Here is an 18,545-nt window from a genome sequence, read left to right on the forward strand (position 1 = left end):
GTAATTGAAAGTGGATAAACTATACATAGTTGTAAAATTAAGAGCTGGCTGGGCATGGTGGCTCACGCCTGTAGTCTCAGCACTTTGGGAGGCTGAGGCAGGCAGATCACTTGAGGTCAGGAGTTCGAGACGAACCTGGCCAACATGGTGAAACCCTGCCTCTACTAAAAATACAAAATTAGCCAGGTGCAGTGGTGCACACCTATAATCCCACTACTTGGGAGGCTGAGGCAGGAAAATCGCTTGAGCAGGGGAGGCAGAGGTTGCAGTGAGCTGAGATCATGCCATTGTACTCCAGCCTGGGTGACAAGAATGAAACTCCGTCTCAAAAAAAATAAAATAAAAAATAAAATTAAGAGCCAAGAGAATGTACTACTGTAGAGAAAAGAGCTGAAGTCTTAAGTTTATATAAGAAGCAGTTCAGAAATTCTTCATCACTTTATGTTATCTCTTTTTTTTTTCCCAACTGAGCCAGTAACTCACTTTACTGAATTATTCTGATGGGCTGTAATATATTTCACCAAAACCCCAGACTAGGAAAACAAAGCTCAGTCTAGTCTTATACCCAGAATTATTCCTAATGGTACTCTAAATAAATTTACACAATACCATATATTCAATTTAGAAATAAGACATGAAGAAGGCAGGTAACATCAAAGAGAAGGTCAAGTCCACACTGCTGGAAAGTCTCCATACTCAGTAACCCTGATGTGGCAGGGACATTGAAGCTTTGTTTTAATTAGTTCAGAGGTCATTATACAATCTTCAAAAATAAGGATAGTGGCAAGCACAGTCTGGGGACAAGTGACCAAAAGTACACAGATCAAGAATAAATGTGGGATCACAGTCACCATCCAAGGAGCAACAAAAGAGACACCTGTAGTTAAATCGAAAGTCTAAGAGCAAAAGGAAAAGCTCAACGTTCAGGAGAAACCCAGTGCTTGGAGTCAGGGAAGGAGACCGCAGGTGTATTCTTTACTCTACTCCTGAGTGGTGCCCCCCAAAACAAACCAGGCCAAACCAAGAAAACAGCATAATTATGGCCACTGCTGACTAGAGGCTGCCCTAGGCACTGGCAGAAGGCCATCTACCACTCAGTGATACTTTATACATGGCCTCTGAATCTCTGGTCAGGTCTGCTTATTTCACATAAATGGTTCCCTCTAGGTTCTAGCCTATGTTCTAAAAAGAGGCAAAGTTCTAGTCACAAATCTGAATAGTACTAACCTTAACTAAACTAATTTGCTATGATAACCATAATGCCTTCAAGCTAAATGAGTATTGCTGCTCTAACATAAATGAAATTATAATGCCACATATAAGGCAGTTCTTGGGTAAGAACAGACAGAATGAAGACAGTGACTGTATGTACATTGGTCCAAAAATGCCAAAATATTATAATGAGAATACATCGAATGGTATAATTATAGCTGATAAAAGTTATGCCATTCCAAGCTTTTTTCTTTACTTTCTTTTCTTTTCTTTTTTTTTTTTTGAGACAGAGTATCACTCTGTCACCCAGGCTGGAGTGCAGTGACATGATCTCGGCTCACTGCAACCTCCACCTCCCAGGTTCGAGTGACCCTCCTGCCTCAGTCTCCCATATAGCTGGGATTACAGGTGCATACCACCATTCCCAGCTAATTTTGTAGAGATGGGTTTCACCATTTTGGCCAGGCCGTTCTCAAACTCTTAACCTCAAGTGATCTGCCCACCTCAGCTTCCCAAAGTGGTGGGATTATAGACATGAGCCACTGTGCCTGGCCTAAGGTAGATTTTTTTTACTCTGGAAAAGACAGTCTATTTTACCATAGGTTTCAAACTCTAATAATTTCCTTTTTAAGTCTGATTATGTAATGAAAGTGAGGAAATAAATGAGAATGGTCGGACCCCGGGGGACTTCTATAGCCTCATCACACTAGGGGAGAAAACAGCATCTGCCAGCTGACACTGCTCTCCCCTCTGGCCTGATAGGCAAAAAGCCATCTCAGACACAGAGGGATTGCATTTTCTACTCTCCACTTCTCTATCATATGAAAAAATGGTCATTGCAATATTGCATGTAATAGCTGCAATTTGGTTACAAATCCATCAAAAGAGAACAGATGATACATATTATGATAAATTTATCCAACAGAATGCTATTTGCAAGAATGTGGTAGAAGTAATTTGGAACCATATGGAATGATTTTCAAGATACATTATTAAGGGGATAAAGACAAGTGTAAAACAATGGTGGTAAAACACTCTAAGGAGGCAGAAAGGAAACACACACATTCGTACTTCCATAGATGCAGGCTGTTTTATGGAAGCAAACCTGAAAACTGGTAACTATAGCTGCCTTTGGGGAAAGAGACGGGGACTAGGGATTCAGAGGGGTTGAAAGACTTACTTTTCATTGTCCATCCTTCTGTATCATTTGAATTTTTTTTTTGAGACACAGTCTAGCTCTGATGCCCAGGCTGGAGTGTAGTGGTGCGATCTCGGCTCAGGGTAACCTCCACCTCCCAGGTTCAAGTGATTCTCCCGCCTCAGCCTCCTGAGTAGCTGGGATTACAGGCGGGTGCCAAGCATGCCTGGCTCATTTTTGTATTTTTGGTAAAGATGGGTTTTCGCCATTTTGGCCAGGCTGATCTCAAACTCCTGACCTCAGGTGATCCTCCTATTACAGACCTCCCAAAGTGTTAGGATTACAGGCATGAGCCACTGCGCCTGGCGCCATTTGAATTTATCATCTATTTAAACTACTTAATTACAAAGGAAAAAGAAAAAAGCCTTATACATTTTAGCTACTATCTCATCCAGCCAATCAACAGAGATATAAAAAGTACTCTCTACTTACAGAAAAAGAGAAACAGCTGCTTACTAGGAAAGAATGGTAGGATTCTGGCAGCCTTTCCCTATAAAAAATTTTTAATTTTGTTGTTATAGTAGTTTAACAATAAAAGCCAGTGTAAACAAAAGACAACTAAACTAAACCAAAAAACCCCCCACACACACCTCACTGTTCAAAAGAGTGCCGATAATCCTGAGGGCTGGAGTCATGTGGGAAAAAAAAGCCTCTGATTGAAGACTGAATGGGAGTGAAGATTGTTATGCCTGGCCAGACTGGACTTCAGAGGCCTCCCCCAAAAAGGTCAAATGAAAACTGACCTGGCAATTCTGATTGTAGGAATTTGTCCTAATAGGATAAATATGCAAGGTACATGTAGATGATGTTCACTTGCAGAATTATTTATAACAGCAAAAATGGAAAACAACCACATATCTGACACTGAGGATTAAATTATGGGATGTGTCTCTACTATGTAAATGCTCCATAGTTATTGAAAAATGATGATCTTGCCCAATAATTGACACGCTGGAAAAATAAGCTGTTAACAGTGGCTTTTTCTGTTGCAGGGATTAAAGGTAATTTTAACTTTGTTCTTTTTAGCTTCTATCATGTCTACTTTCATATATTTATATATAAAAATAGATCTACCTCATTTAGGATTAGTAGCCACAGCAAACAGTGCTGTGGGGGACAAAAAACGTCACATTTCCCAGGGGATGGTGACACCAGTTTCTTACAATCTAACACGTCCTCTCTCTGCTGACTCAAAGGCCACATTTTCTAGACACGATCTGGCCCTGCTATCCAACAAACTGTATGATTTAATCTAAACACCTCATTATGCCTATTTGCTGAAAATATGCTCGTAATATTAATTATCAGAATATAGGTCTAAGAGATGTTCATATTAGAGGAACAATCAAGTGGCATTAAATTAGGTCCTTATGCGGCTTTTCAAAGACATACTTTACTTTCTCCCAACTACCTTATTATTCCAAAAACATTTAGATTCATCTCCTTATTTAGATTGGTGGTTCTCCATGGGGTTGGGGAAGGGCAAGGTGGGTAGAGAGCGATTTGTCCTCCCCCAGAGGACATTCGGTAGCATCTGGAGACAATTTTGGTTGTCATGACTGGGGAGGAACTGCTGGCATCTAGTGGGTAGAGGCCACGGGTACTGCTGAACATCCTAAAATGCACAGGACAGCCCCCCAACAACAGAGTCACCAGCCCAAAATGTCAACAGTGCCAAGGCTGAGACTCCAATCTAGATGAAAATACAATAGACAGAGATGAAAGGTTCGGTTAACAGAATAGCACAGAATGCTCCATCCCATTCCTTCACCCCAGTCCTGCCACAGTCCAGCATTACATGAAGTCAATGTTGCAGAAGAGCGTGGCCTCAAGACACCTTCATACACACAGGCCATGTTCATGGGGCTTATTTTAAAATATTAATTCAACCAAGTTCTACAGCAAATGCAGAGTAGTACATATTAGTTAGCAGTTTAAAGATTTATTTTAAACCTGTCATTTGAAACATCCTCACGATATTAAAGAGGTATATGCTGCTTCCAAACATCTGGATGAGAAGCACACATTTCAGAAACCACTATCTGGCTCAGCTTGCCCAGCCAGGCAATGACTACATTAACAAGTGGTTGCTAAGAAGCTTTCACATTGTATCTTTAATGATAGAATCTATCTATTGTGCAATTTATTTTGTCTAAACAATCAGGAGTAAAGATTTAATTTAGTTATGGCTGAAATACTGAAACCATAATACCAAAGCCTATTTTTTTTCCTACGGAAAGCATATTAAAGCCTCCCAAAAGAAGGATCACCAACCTAGGAAAAACATTTTATTTAAGTGTGTCCATCAACGGCTCTCAGCATATAAATATTTATAGGTATTACTGGCAGAGAATCAAGGTTTTTTTTTTTGTTTGTTTGTTTTTGTTTTTTTTTTGAGACAAGAGTCTTGCTCTGTCACCCAGGCTGGAGTTCAGTGGCGCAATCTCGGCTCACTGCAACCTCCACCTCTCAGGTTCAAGCAATTCTCCTGCCTCAGCTTCCTGAGTAGCTGGGATTACAGGTGTGCACCACCACACCTGGCTCATTATTCTATTTTTAGTACAGATAGGATTTCATCTTGTTGCTCAGACTGGTCTCAAACTCCTGGCCTCAAGTGACCCACCTGCCTCGGCCTCCCAAAGTGCTGAGATTACAGGCATGAGCCACCACCCCAGCACAACCAAGCTTTTTCAGTAAAAGACTTTTATTCTTAGGTTTGGCACATGACATGACCCTGCCTTGGAAGATGTGTCATATTCCGTTATTCCTAAACACATGAAAACTTGAAATGAGTGGACACTTATGTGTGTTTTGTGAGGAACTGGTAAGATTAATGCTCAAATGCTAAGCTTCATTAACATTTAGCGTATTTGTTTTCCCTAGTTTAGGTAAAAGTTAAAGCTTTTAATCAATAAAAAGCTATAGTTTTAAAATGCTGATACAACACAAAGGTTGCTTTGAGCACAAGAAAAACACACACTTTGGTTAGCTCAGTCTAAACAAACCAAAGCGGATACCTCCAAAGTCATCTGTGATAAATTTCTAACTTGTTATGAGAGAAAAGGCTACTTTTCTCATTGTACTTCCCCTTCCCTCTTTCAATAATAGGAAAAAAATCACCCTCCCCTGAAATGGAAGGAAATTTGGAGGCCTACCCTCTGTTGGGATGGGGGACCAAGAAACCAAACACAGACAGAAGAGAGAGACAGATGAAACACAGAGCCTGTACTGCACATCAGAACATGCTTAGATAAAGACTAGAATCCATCACATACCCACGCCTGCCTGCTGTGAAGCCAGAACTCACACCCACCAAAGCACTCAGAGATGAGTTTAGGCCACCACAGGGAGGAATGTGGATGGCTGCCCTTTCTGTCAACCAAAGAGGCTCAGAGTAGCCACAGAAAACAGTATCAACTTTTAAAGCCGATCTCGGCTTTATCAGCATATCTCACTGACCCCGCCAGCCCTTGCTCAGTTCTGTTTGTATTAGGTTGATGCAAAAGTAATTACGTTTTCTTTTTTGCCATTACTTTCATGAATACAACTCATCTTCCATGATTTCCAGCATCTTGACAGTTTTGCCACTACAAGTGACTTAAAAGACAGGCAGTTTTTTCTAAGCTATTTAGTGGACAAGTTGCTAGAGGCTCTCCCTTGTCTAAGCAGGAAGCCAAAGGAGGATTCTGGAGTCCAGTGCCCACCCAGCCTCAACAGTCTTGACCTTCAAGAGACAAAGGCAGTACTACTGACTACCAGTACTGATTACTAGTTCCTTAGCAGGATGTTAGGAAGAAAGATGAAATTGGTACCACAGCCCTAAGGAGAGAGAGATACCCTAAGTCAACACCAAGTCATGACCATGGCCCACAGGTCTGTACTTGCAACCCCTGCTGGACTAGGACCACATGCAAGCCTGAGCAAAATATTACAGGATGCCAATGCTCAGTGGACTTGGTTCTCAGAAGTACTCACCTTTAGGACTGGCATAGCTGCTCGACAGCGGGCAGTCCTACTGTTTTTGAGGAAGTGAGATTCATCCTGAAAAGAAGCAACCACGTAAGTGAACAAGGTCCAATCCTGAGTGGACAGAAATAAGGGCCACTTTAGGCTTGACCCTGGCATGGCAAGTGCAAGGTGGACGCTCCCTTAGCACTTTCTCATTTAAGGAGATGGCTCAGTGGGCCTAGGTCAGGACCCAGGGTTCTGGTGGCAGCTTCTCTACTGCATTCTGAGCAAGTTGCTTCATGTCTCTGGGGACAATTTTCCATCTATAAAGTGGGATTCATGATTCCCTGCTCCACCCACCTCAGAGGCTGCTCAAATAAACCACTAGAAGGTGGTTTGCTGCTTTGTAAGAGGCACCTCACACCTGTGGAGCACTAGACCAAGTGCCCCACAGTGGGCCCTGCACTGATGCAAAGCTCTGGGGTGTCCAGCCCCTGCCCTCAGGGGCTCAGGGTGCAGGAAGGATGCCAGACACACTGACAAGCAATCAGGCTATATTATCAGTACTGAGGTGAGTGTAAACAAAACGCTGGGGAAACTGAGAAATGGAAAGAAGACGATGTGATTCCCATCCTCAAGGAACTGCTATGTTTAGAACATGAAGTCTGATTAACCACTCTGCATCAGTGCATAAGAAAATACATATATATATGTTTATATATAGTTTGTTTTTCTTTATTCTTTTTTTTCTTTTTGTTGCATAAGCAAATATACAGTTGATCATATTTTCTAAAGCCAAATGAGTAACTAATACATGAGTATTTGAGTGGAAATTTTCTAGTTTGGTACAGAGTCAAATTCCTTGCTGTGTGACTGTAAACAACTACCTCTCTGTAGTGCCAATTTTGCTATTTGTAAAATGGGTACCATAGTTCCTTATGTATTAGGTTCCTGTGAGTCTTAAATGAGCTAACACATGTAAAGTCCTTAGCACAGCCCTGCCACTCAGTAAGTACTCAATGGTATCAGCCTTCCTATAGCTGGGATACCAGTGAGATCCCAACTCTGTCCTTAAAGATGATCTATAAGAAATTCCATTTGGGCCGGGCGCGGTGGCTCAAGCCTGTAATCCCAGCACTTGGGAGGCCGAGACGGGCGGATCACGAGGTCAGGAGATCGAGACCATCCTGGCTAACATGGTGAAACCCCGTCTCTACTAAAATATACAAAAAATTAGCCGGGCGAGATGGCGGGCGCCTGTAGTCCCAGCTACTCGGGAGGCTGAGGCGAGAGAATGGCGTAAACCGGGAGGCGGAGCTTGCAGTGAGCTGAGATCCGGCCACTGCACTCCAGCCTGGGAGACAGAGCGAGACTCCGTCTCAAAAAAAAAAAAAAAAAAAAAAAGAAATTCCATTTCAGCTATCACGAGCAAAAAGGGCCACAAAAGCACAATAGAGGGGAGTGTGAAATAACCCTCAAAATGTCAAGAGAGTATCTTGTCCAGAAAGCTGGAGTGCTATAGTCATATGCCTTTCTGATGATGAGCCCTCATTACAGTCAAGAAAAAGGTATTTGTGGAGAAAAAACACAGAGAGTACAGAGGATATGGAAGAGAATGGGCCCTTTCAACCGATAGGCAAAAATGTGCCAGTACTGGGACAAATCACAAAGAATGGCTGGAAACCGAAGCCTCTTCTGAGAAGTGTGACACTTCAGAGCCATCACTCTGTTCTTTCCTACAACATTTCTCTGAAAGCAAGAGGACAGAGCTCTTACTTAACTGAAGAACAAACCAACAATGGTGGTAAGTGGCTTGCCAGAAAATCATACGGCAAGTTAAGTGATGGGCCAGAAAGAGAAGAACATGAATTCTGAAGGCAGACGCAACCCAGCTTTAATCAATAACCTCCAACTTGCTAGCTTCATGACTATGGGCAAATTTATGTACCCACTCTCATTGCCAGTTTCATCAGCTGTGAGATGGATATTCACAAGGATAAAAGATAAAGCCTGCTCAGGGGCCACTGGGAAAATAGATGATTATATGTCAGCAGCTAACACAAGGCAACAGTCAAGAATTGAAAGCATTATTCTTCCCACACACTCTAGAGCCATCCCCATCATCCTGGAAAACTTCTTACGTTTTCATTTCACATGTATGCTGACATCTTTTCTTTTCTTTTCTTTTTTTTTTTTGAGATGGAGTCTCGCTCTGTTGCCCAGGCTGGAGTGCAGTGGCCGGATCTCAGCTCACTGCAAGCTCTGCCTCTCGGGTTTACGCCATTCTCCTGCCTCAGCCTCCCGAGTAGCTGGGACTACAGGTGCCCGCCACCTCGCCTGGCTAGTTTTTTGTATTTTTTAGTGGAGACGGGGTTTCACCGTGTTAGCCAGGATGGTCTCGATCTCCTGACCTCATGATCCGCCCGTCTCGGCCTCCCAAAGTGCTGGGATTACAGGCTTGAGCCACTGCGCCTGGCAATGATGACATCTTTTCAAAGCCACACTTGAATTTGTGCCAAACCAGAAATGACCCCCCAAAACTATCAATGCTCAAGTTTGCTTATGCTAAGAACACAGTGTGGTTCTCATGTCCAAAACATAATAATAGATCCCCTGAGGTCAGTAATGGTATCTTCTCCTTCCTTTCTCTAAGCTCCCACAATATTTGTGTGAGCTATGTAAACGCACTGAGTACTGACAGAGATGGCTGGGTACCAAATCTGTCTAGAGATCCTCAGGAAGTATGTAAGGAGTTAAAAGTTGGAAAGCCTGTGTGTAATTGAAAGATACCTTGTCAAATCTGGAAGCGGGTCCAGTAAGACCTTCTTTGAAAAACAATTAGAGGCCAGGTGAGGTGGCTCACGCCTGTAATCCCAGTACTTTGGGAGGCCAAGGTGCGTGGATCACCTGAGGTCAGGAGTTCGAGACTAGCTTGGCCAACATGGTGAAATCCTGTCTGTACTAAAAATACAAAAATTAGCTGGGCATGGTGGCAGGTGCCTAAAATCCCAGCCACTCGGGGAGCTGAGGCAGGAGAATTGCTTAAACCCAGGAGGCGGAGGTTGCAGTGAGCCGAGATCGTGACACTGCACTCCAGCCTGGGTGACAAGAGTGAAACTCTGTCTCAAAAAAAAAAAAAGCCCCAAAAAAACAATTAGAGTAAAAAGTGCTTTTGTGGGGTCGGGGTGTATCTTCACATTGGCTGGAAGAAAACTCAATTGTTTGAGTAAAATGGCACCAGATGTGGGCACACCCCCTTGCCGTCTAGGCTGTAGTCCCCAGAGCCCCAAGTGGCCTGGGGTCCACATCATGGCCTCCATCCATGACTCACGCTGGGAAAGAGATGAGCTAGAAATCCCCAGCAAAAACTAATTAAATCACAATGTCAAAAAAAGCTCCCTACGAGATTCTAGTATATAGCCAGAGTTGAGAATGGCTATTTGAAGGGAATGAATTTCCAGTTCCCCACAAAATAAAGACAGTGATTTCTATTCTTCTAGAAACTAAATGGGGTACAAGGAGATTATAGACATGAAAATTCTCAGAGCTTTTACAAAGAAAGTTTCCAGAGAGATGAAGTACTTAAAGACTTTGCCAAGTTTCTTACAATGATGACAACTTTAAAAGGGGTTTTTAGCTGTTTTTCCAACTTGCTAAGAAGGTCAAAGCTGACAATGTTGATCAGGCCAGCTGTCAGGCGGTCCTTCCCAGTCACCACGACGTTGATGCAGTCTGGGCTCAGAGACGGTAGCCACCGAAGGAAGGCCTGTGAATGACAGGAGGGAATAAAGCTACAATGAACATCCAGCACAGCAGCTGTTGGTTGTGACAGCAGCAGTCTCATGCCCATGAACAGCCATCACCTCTACCTTCCTGTCACCCACCTGCACCCCTTCACTTGCCACTGACAGAACACTCTTTGTTTTTTGTTTTTTTTTTTTTTTTTTTTTTTTGAGACAGAGTCTCGCTCTGTCGCCAGGCTGGAGTGCAGTGGCCGGATCTCAGCTCACTGCAAGCTCCGCCTCCCGGGTTCCCGCCATTCTCCTGCCTCAGCCTCCCGAGTAGCTGGGACTACAGGCGCCCGCCACCACGCCCAGCTAGTTTTTTGTATTTTTTTAGTAGAGACGGGGTTCACCGTATTAGCCAGGATGGTCTCGATCTCCTGACCTCGTGATCCGCCCGTCTCGGCCTCCCAAAGTGCTGGGATTACAGGCTTGAGCCACCGCGCCCGGCCTGTTTTTTGTTTTTTTTTAAGAGTTGGGGGAGCTGGACGCAGTCGCTCATGCCTGTAGTCCCAGCACTTGGGGAGGCCGAGGAGGGCGGATCACCTGAGATCAGGAGTTTGAGACCAGTCTGACCAACATGGAGAAACCCTGTCTCTACTAAAAATACAAAATTAGCCGGGCATGGTGGTGCATGCCTGTAATTCCAGCTACTTGGGAGGCTGAGGCAGGAGAATCGCTTGAACCCGGGAGGCGGAGGTTGTGGTGACCCAAGATCGCACCATTGCACTCCAGCCTGGGCAACAAGAGCGAAACTTCGGGTCTCAAAAGAGTTGTGTTGGTCTCACTTTGTTGCCCAGGCTGGAGTACAGTGGCACCATCACAGCTTACTGCAGCCTCAAACTCCTAGGTTCAAGTGATCCTCCCGCCTTAGCCTCCCAAGTTGCTGGGACTACAGGTGCACACCACCATGATTGGCTAATTTCTTTCTTTCTTCTTTTTTTTAAAGAGATGGGTCTCAGTATGTTGCTCAGACTGGTCTTGAACTACTGGCCTCAAGCGTCCTCCTGCCTCAGCTTCCCAAGTTGCTGAGACTACAGCCGTGAACCACCATGCCTGGCTATCTCCCTGCCTGTCAACAGTCACTTCATGGTGTCTGGGTTTCATCTCTATGATCTCTAACTAGATGGTAAGTTTCTACAGGGAAAGACTACGACTCTTTTTAAGAGGAATTTTATGAAGGACTTAGCAGAGCCTGGTACACTGAAGGCAAATCATAAACGTTTATTGATGATGATAAAACTATTTATGTCAATATTCCTACAAATCCACCTTCTCTCTCTGGTAATCTGAGCATCTCTAGCCAAAGCCACCCAGGCATCTGGGTGCTCACCTGCACCACCTGGGCTGACATTGTTCGATACAAGGAGGGCTGGCCTTTTCTCTAACCTCAGGCTGGTCACCGTCTGGCTGACTCTTCCTAAAATTTCTGAGGGTGCTGTGGGAACCTAACACACACAAAATATGTACTTAAGATTACTTTCTACAGGCACTGGCAGAATTCATATCACAAGACTTGGGAGGCCAAGACAGAAGGATCACTGACCTCAGAAGTTCAAGACCAGCCTGGGCAACATAATGAGACTCTGTCTCATTAAAAAAAAAAAAATTAAATTAAAAATTAAAATAAAAAAAAGAATTCAGATCACTGAGACAGAAAAAAAACGAGGTGCACATTTTTAGTTTTTCTTTTTTTTTCTTTTTTTTTTTTTTTTGCCATCTCTTCGGTCAGAACGTCTGGGCCTTGGGCTGACCGGCAGCAGGAGGAGCTGCCTCCTCTGCACGAGAGGCTCATGGAGGCCTCAGGAAGAAGCCCCAGACTGATGTCAGTGGCATAAAGCTAGAAAAAGCTGTGGACGATGGACTAGGTCTTCCTTCTTCACTAAGTTTGTTCACGGACTTTTTATTCATTTCACAAAACCACTGATTCCTGGATTTACAGTAGAAAGAGCTCAAGGGTGAGTGATACAGTGTTCTTGCCAGGCTCTGCATCCATAAAGTTACCTGGCAGACAGTGAACATCCCACTCACTCCCCGCTCTACAGAGTGCAAAATCCCTGAGTTGGGAAGTCAGGAGATGCCACATCAAGATCTGGCAGGGCTCCTCATTAACAGGAAGCATGGAGCCTAACCCCTGAGATTCCGTTTTCTCATCTATAAATAGGGTTACTATCTATTGTACCTACCGCACAGGACTGTCATGGGATTGAGGAAAATATAGGAGGTAAAAATATTTTAAAATTTAAGTGTGGGCCGGGCACAGTGGCTCACGCCTGTAATCCCAGCACTTTGGGAGGCCAAGACAGGTGGATCACTTGAACCCAGGAGTTCGGGAACCAGCCTGGGCAACATGGCAAAACCTCATCTTTACAAAAAGTAGAAGAACTAGCCAGTCTCATAATCCAGTTTCAAAATAAATAAAAATTTTAAAAACCAATAAATAAGAAAAATAAAACTAAGTGTGGTACAGACGAAAAGTATTATGAGCAGGGCACAGAAGTGCCTGCTGACAGATGAACACAAGTCTCTAAGATGGTTTCTCCTCGACTTTCTTCCCTCAAGGTGTAACCTGATTCTAATCCAGAAAACCCCCAGCCTGCCCTCAGGTGGCATCTCATCTCTCTTCCTGCCTTTGCCTTTACTTGAGACAGGATCCTTAAAGATCCCTAGGCCCTGTCCGCAAACCATTATTTTATGACTCTAACACTGAAGAAAACCTTCTCTGTGAAAACTGCAATTTGAAGAGCATTAACCTGCTCCCAAGTGAAGCGCACGGAGGATGGCACCACCACCAGGAGAGGCCACTCCTTCCGGTAAAAGGCTGCGATGCAGATGGCTTGGATGGTCTTCCCCAGGCCCATGTCGTCAGCGAGCAGCAGGCGGCCTCCTTTGGCTATGGCAAAACTGAAGGCAGACAAGGTAAGGATGGCATGTTTCCCGGGGCACGAGTTCATCTGCCCTCACGTCCAGTGGGTCAGCACTGCCAGGTGAAGGCCACCGCACTGGCCAGCCCAGGCCCAGCCCACCACCAGACTTGCTCCCCAGAAGGGAAGGAACATGGGCCAAATAGGGAGCAGAATAAAAGAGAGAGAGAGAGAGAAAATCCCAAAAGGAAAAATGTGGAATGTGGTTGAAAGGTAGGGAGAAGATCTGGAAGATGATTAGGTTGTGGAGGCCAAGGAAGGAAGTTTCCAGTGAGGAGTCACCTCAGCCCACTGTAGGCAGGGCCCAGGGGACGTACGTGGAGGAGGGTGATGGGAGTCCAGGACTAGCACTGAGGAGGGCAGGCTTACTCACTCCAGAGTCTGCCCTGAAAGGAAGGAAAGGGTCAGGCGCGGTGGCTCATGCCTGTAATCCCAGCACTTTGAGAGGCCGAGGTGGGCGGATCACCTGAGGTCAGGAGTTTGACACCAGCCTGACCAACATGGTGAAACGCCGTCTCTACAGGCACATGTCTGTAATCCCAGCTACTCGGGAGGCTGAGGGAGGAGAATCGCTTGAACCTGGGAGGCAGAGATTGCAGTGAGCCAAGATTGCACCGTTGTACTCCAGCCTGGACAACAAAAGCAAAGCTCCATCTCAAAACAAAAAAAAAAAGAAAGAAAGAAAGGAAAGAAGGGTTGGTGGGGTGAAAAGAAGGCTTTCTGAAGATCGGAGAGCATTCAGTATGCATAAAGGCAGAGAAAGGGGCTGGCAAAGACAGAAGATGCTGGTAACGAGAAGAGAGGTAGAGAAAAGGATCAGAGGAAGGGTGCTTGTCCAAAAGGGAGCACCGACCTCAGCGTCGAGTTTTTCATTATGGCAGCCTCCAGGACCCTAAAGCCCGTAAGTGCAGCATCCCTTGCTAATAGTTTATGAATAAAGGTGTATTCCACTATTTCGGAGCCAGATTGGCTGGGGTTGGAGTCCCAATTCCATCACTCAGCAGCTGTATACCTTCACGCACATGATTTAACCTCCAGCCTCAGCCCCCTCAGCAGTAAGAAGGGAGTAATAACAGTACCTATCTCATGGAGCTGTGGGAGGGTTAATAAAGCTAATACTGAAAACAGTGCTTGGAAACATCATAAGCGTTTAAGGAAGTGCTTCGATCATAACTACTATTCCACAAAAAGAAAAAGAATCAAAACACAAACAGTAAAAATGACTTGCTCGTGTCGCATGATGAAACAGTGAAAAGCTAAAAGGATCCCAAGTGCCAGATGTCTGGTCCTCTGTGCCAAATACTAGTCTTCTTTCATCTAATCTCTGAAAAATAGATCATTTGCTCAGAATCCTGATAATAAGCTGCTGGGATAGCTCTTTCTCTTTCCTTCTCACACAGTGAAAACAGAGAATGTCACCTCTTCTAATCAGCAGCTAGCAGGGCTGACAAGAAGTCTAGGCAACACTTGCCCTTTCTGAATTGCCTGGAAACACCGTTTCCAAAGATGGAAAACTGGGTAGCAAATCCCCAGGCAGCCCGAGGCCAGTAGAGTGTGGGGACAACAGGCATCATGGCATGGCACCCTTCTGTTCTCCCTGCAGCCTGAGCGGGCCCCTGCATGAGAGAGGAGGCAGCCCTTCCCAAAGCCCTGCTCTGGCGGCCTCACCCTCCACTGGGGAGGAACAGAGCCGAGCGGTGGGCTGCCTCACCTCTCCAGAACAGGCACAGCCTCCTCCCTGTACACCCACCTCTATGAAATCTTCTGGACCATTTCTGGGATCAACCCACAACACAGACATATGGGGGGAGGGCAGGTGTGAAAAGATATATTTTCTACCTCACTTTCTGATTTACAAAATTGGTGGCCAGCGAGGACAGGCAGTACCTAAGCAACAGAATCCATGGAGAGCCCCACGCCCTTTGAGCATCTTTTGTTTCAGCCTCCTCAGCTTTACCATCTATAATTTCCGGAAGTTTGGTCTATCCCCATCCTTAGAGCAGAATGGACCCCCTGAATTTCACATTCTTTCTCTCCTTTTTCCCCTGCCTAGCGGGAGCCCAACTAAGGGACAAAGTGGCCAAAAAGTGACAACAAAGACAGAAGAAGCCTGGATAACAGAGGAACAATAACATCATTAAATGTCATCCTCCACAGGATAGTTGAATATAATAGAAAAAATTTTCTGGAGTCCTGTTTACAATTTATGCTTTTAAAATTTGAATTGTAGTATTTATATTATTAGTATTTTTATGATTTATTGAATAGAGACATTGATTTTTTTATGTTATGTCTACAAGGCAACATGATTGTAACTACAAATATGCAAAATTAAACACATGCCAGAATCGGAAAAAAAAAGAAAAAGAAAAAAATGCCATACTCAGAAATTAATCCATCAGAAAACACAGATTTAAGCCCCAGTTCCACTTTTGGCAGCTGAATAACTTTAGGCAACTGACTGTCTTTCTGAGCCTCAACTCATTCACCTGCTGAAGAGGCCAACTTGGATATTAGAAGATGCTGACATTTCTAAGAGATTTTGCTTTATAAATTAAAGGGTGTGTGCAATTGTAGTTCTTGCATTAAAGACAACAAAACACGGAATTGACAGCCCTCCTCCCGCAATGCCAAGCCCCCACCTCTTCAGAGTATGAAAGTTAAAATCTGAATTTATTTAGAAAATTCTGAAGAAAGATTACAAGTACTGTTAGCAGCTTTAGAGCCACAGAGGGAGAAACAGATCGGCCCTGGGGCGCCTCACACACAGAGCCTCTCTCAGGGATAACGGGGTAACGCGTAAGACCAGCACCCACCACGTGGGCCCAAGGATGGCTAACAGTGCCACGAAGAACTTGGATGCTGAAGGCAGGGGCTGCCCAGGGGGTGGGGCTGGGCAACCTCTACTGCAGCTTTAATAAAGAGCCCAGAGGAAGAAAGATGAAAGGAAAAAACCATCCTGAGCCTGGTTCAAACAAGGCCCAAAGGACATCTCACCAGCTGGAGGACTGGAATGGCAATGCCAGAGGATGTTTTGCAGAGTGTGCTATTTAAGAGAGATGGAAGGAAAGGAAGAAAAGAATTAGGGGGAAGGGCTGGGCCAGGTAACGTAATAAAGTGCATTGTGTCCAAACAGCACACCGAGACCCAAATCCTGACAGAGATGATAGCCAAACTTTCACCAAAATACCACAATCAGGCTTTAAGCAGGCAGGCTGTCGCGGTATGTCAGTGCCATTGATAATTTAGGTTCCTTCCCTTGCACAGGGCTCTATGTCCAACTACACTGTCTAATAACAGCTTCTTATTTCTAGACAGACTATCAAGACTTCCTCTTTCTTCTCCTTGAACTCCCATATTTTTAAGAGAAGTCTAGTTCAAATCTGGCATTTTGCTTCTCCCAAGAAACTCTGGAAAAAAAGGAAAGATGTAGGTTTACCTTTTTTCTTCCTCTAATAAGAGCACCTTGACTTTCTTTTGGAGAACTGCCACCTCCCACTTTCGATCCAAGTAATTTAGGTGGGCAGGTCTTACCCTCTGGTTCTAGGGATGGGCCTATCACCAAGTCTAATCAACAAGACCTCAAGCCTCCAAGGCCACAATGACTGGCTCCAACGTTGGTACCAGACTTAAGTCATTGCAGTGTTAGCCCAATTAGGAAAAAGGTGCTTCTGTGTGTTGCTAAGCTGAGAATGCAAGCTGGAAGCCCCTGGCTGCCCGAGCTGCCACACTTGAGGAGCACCTGCTTGGGAACAGAGCAAACGAACAGAAAGCAGATCTGAGAGAGGACAGCAGCCTGATGAGATCTTTAGAGATGCTGGATTTTCTCTTACAGGCACTGAGAAATCTCTTTCCTTAAGCTAGTTTTAACTGGGTTTCTGCATACTTGTAATTCAGAGTCTTGATTAACCCATGGAATTTGAAATCAATGGTTACAATAAGGCTTTGGTAACAGCACACCTGGCTGTTTAATGCCTACACTCTTCTAAATTTTCATCTATCCGTGGAAAATAAAAGTTCATAAAACAGGAAGCATCTGAATGTGGTCTGTGGTGAGTAATGAAATTCGAGCAAGAGAGGAAGAGAGAAGAAGATCAAGAACCTACTTGACTCCAGCTCTCTGAAAGGGCATCAGATTAGACACGAGCTTGGGGTCCACTTCAGAAAGGTCTGCCTCTGGGACATCTGGCGTGAGACTGAGAGATGTCTTCTTGAGCTGAGAAGCAAATGCCAGGGTGAGAGTCGTGGGCAGAGGATCCAGCTGAACTTGTGGGAGGCAGCGCACCTTTGCAACTGGAAAGAAGAACAGAAGCATATGAGCTGGAGTGTTCATGCCCAAAAGATTTGGAGAAAGAGGAGCTTTGGGATATAAATATTTCCTTCCAATGATGCTGGTCCTAGGTCCCTATATAATGGGTGGAGAAATCTCTCCTAGTCAGGATCATTAACCCAAGTGGGAAAAATAAATTACTTGGGATCTACATGGAAATGAAAGCAAATGAATTGCACTGACCTTGCTTTCTGAAAGAATGCAGTCTCACCTGATTTTAAACTTCAAAAACGAGGGAAAAAAAACACCACCTTTATTCAACAGAGAAACAGAAAAAGAATAAACCACAGAGATTAAAAAAAACACATAATTCTTGGGAGAAGGAGGCTGAATTACAAATTAAAAATGCAGAGAAAAAAATGATAGACCTAGAGACCCCTGGCAGTGGAATTACCGTTAAATCACTAACCACAGCCTGCTGTCCTGCAGGCTGTCACTTTCAGGATGTTCTTCCCTTTTATCATTTTCCTTTGAAGAATCTAATTAGAAGAGTAGCCATTATTTACAGATCGTCAATTGCTCTTTATCCTTTACCTTTTCAAGGGCACCTTGGGAGTGAGAGTGACCCACCAAGAGGCCAATTGTCCTCCGGTATTCAGTAAAGGAAACTACAAAGAGAAACTGGGTATTATTTTACTTCTATCCAATATTATTTGGAATTCTAAGGCTGGTTCTCTATTTCATATGGTCATGTGTGATCGTGTTTTCTTAATACCCTCACAACTGATTCCAAAAGTCTTTCGCCACAGCCATCAATCGGTTACCACCGTAAATGCTGATGTGAACGTGTAGGGCTGAGCCATCTACTGCTACCTCCAACTGCTTTGTATTTCAATATATTTAAGTCCATTTCTCTCCTCCACTAAATATAAGTACCAGTTATTTCTGGAAACAGTTTCCACGAAAAGAATCACCATGAGAGGAAATTAGGTAAGGTTGAAGGCTTTAATACAAAATAGACTGTCCATATTGATGCACAAATACATTTTATACCTCCAAATTAAATCTTAGCATGCTGATTTCTGCACACTTCAGGAGGCTGAGCACTCCATGTGCTTTCAGAAAAACCATTTTCATCTTAATTCTAGTGATCTTCAGAACTCAAATACCTGATGAAAGTTACGAAAGGGCTGATGAACTGGCTGATAGAA

General features: G+C 44.2%; 1 protein-coding gene across 7 annotated transcripts in view; it reads right to left on the bottom strand.

Annotated features, from left to right (window-relative positions):
• The window catches only part of SMARCAL1 (SWI/SNF related, matrix associated, actin dependent regulator of chromatin, subfamily a like 1), a 74,974-nt gene that overhangs the window by 41,078 nt on the left and 15,351 nt on the right, over window positions 1-18,545 (bottom strand). For 6 of the 7 annotated variants that reach the window (XR_004441582.1, XM_033230337.1, XM_033230332.1 and 3 more), the window contains exons 7-10: window positions 17,171-17,357; window positions 12,894-13,044; window positions 9,966-10,124; window positions 6,386-6,451 (exon numbers count right to left, since the gene is read on the bottom strand). Coding sequence is in view for 6 of the 7 variants with exons in the window: in XM_033230337.1 (XP_033086228.1) it covers window positions 6,386-6,451; window positions 9,966-10,124; window positions 12,894-13,044; window positions 17,171-17,357 (563 nt within the window). In the remaining variant the exon portion in view is untranslated. The remainder of the gene's footprint in view (window positions 1-6,385; window positions 6,452-9,965; window positions 10,125-12,893; window positions 13,045-17,170; window positions 17,358-18,545) is intronic. The other variant, XM_033230336.1, reaches the window with a different exon arrangement.

The sequence above is a fragment of the Trachypithecus francoisi genome, unplaced genomic scaffold, assembly GCF_009764315.1.
Source record: "Trachypithecus francoisi isolate TF-2019V2 unplaced genomic scaffold, Tfra_2.0 Lachesis_group13, whole genome shotgun sequence".
In the NCBI taxonomy this organism is placed as follows: Eukaryota; Metazoa; Chordata; class Mammalia; order Primates; family Cercopithecidae; genus Trachypithecus; species Trachypithecus francoisi.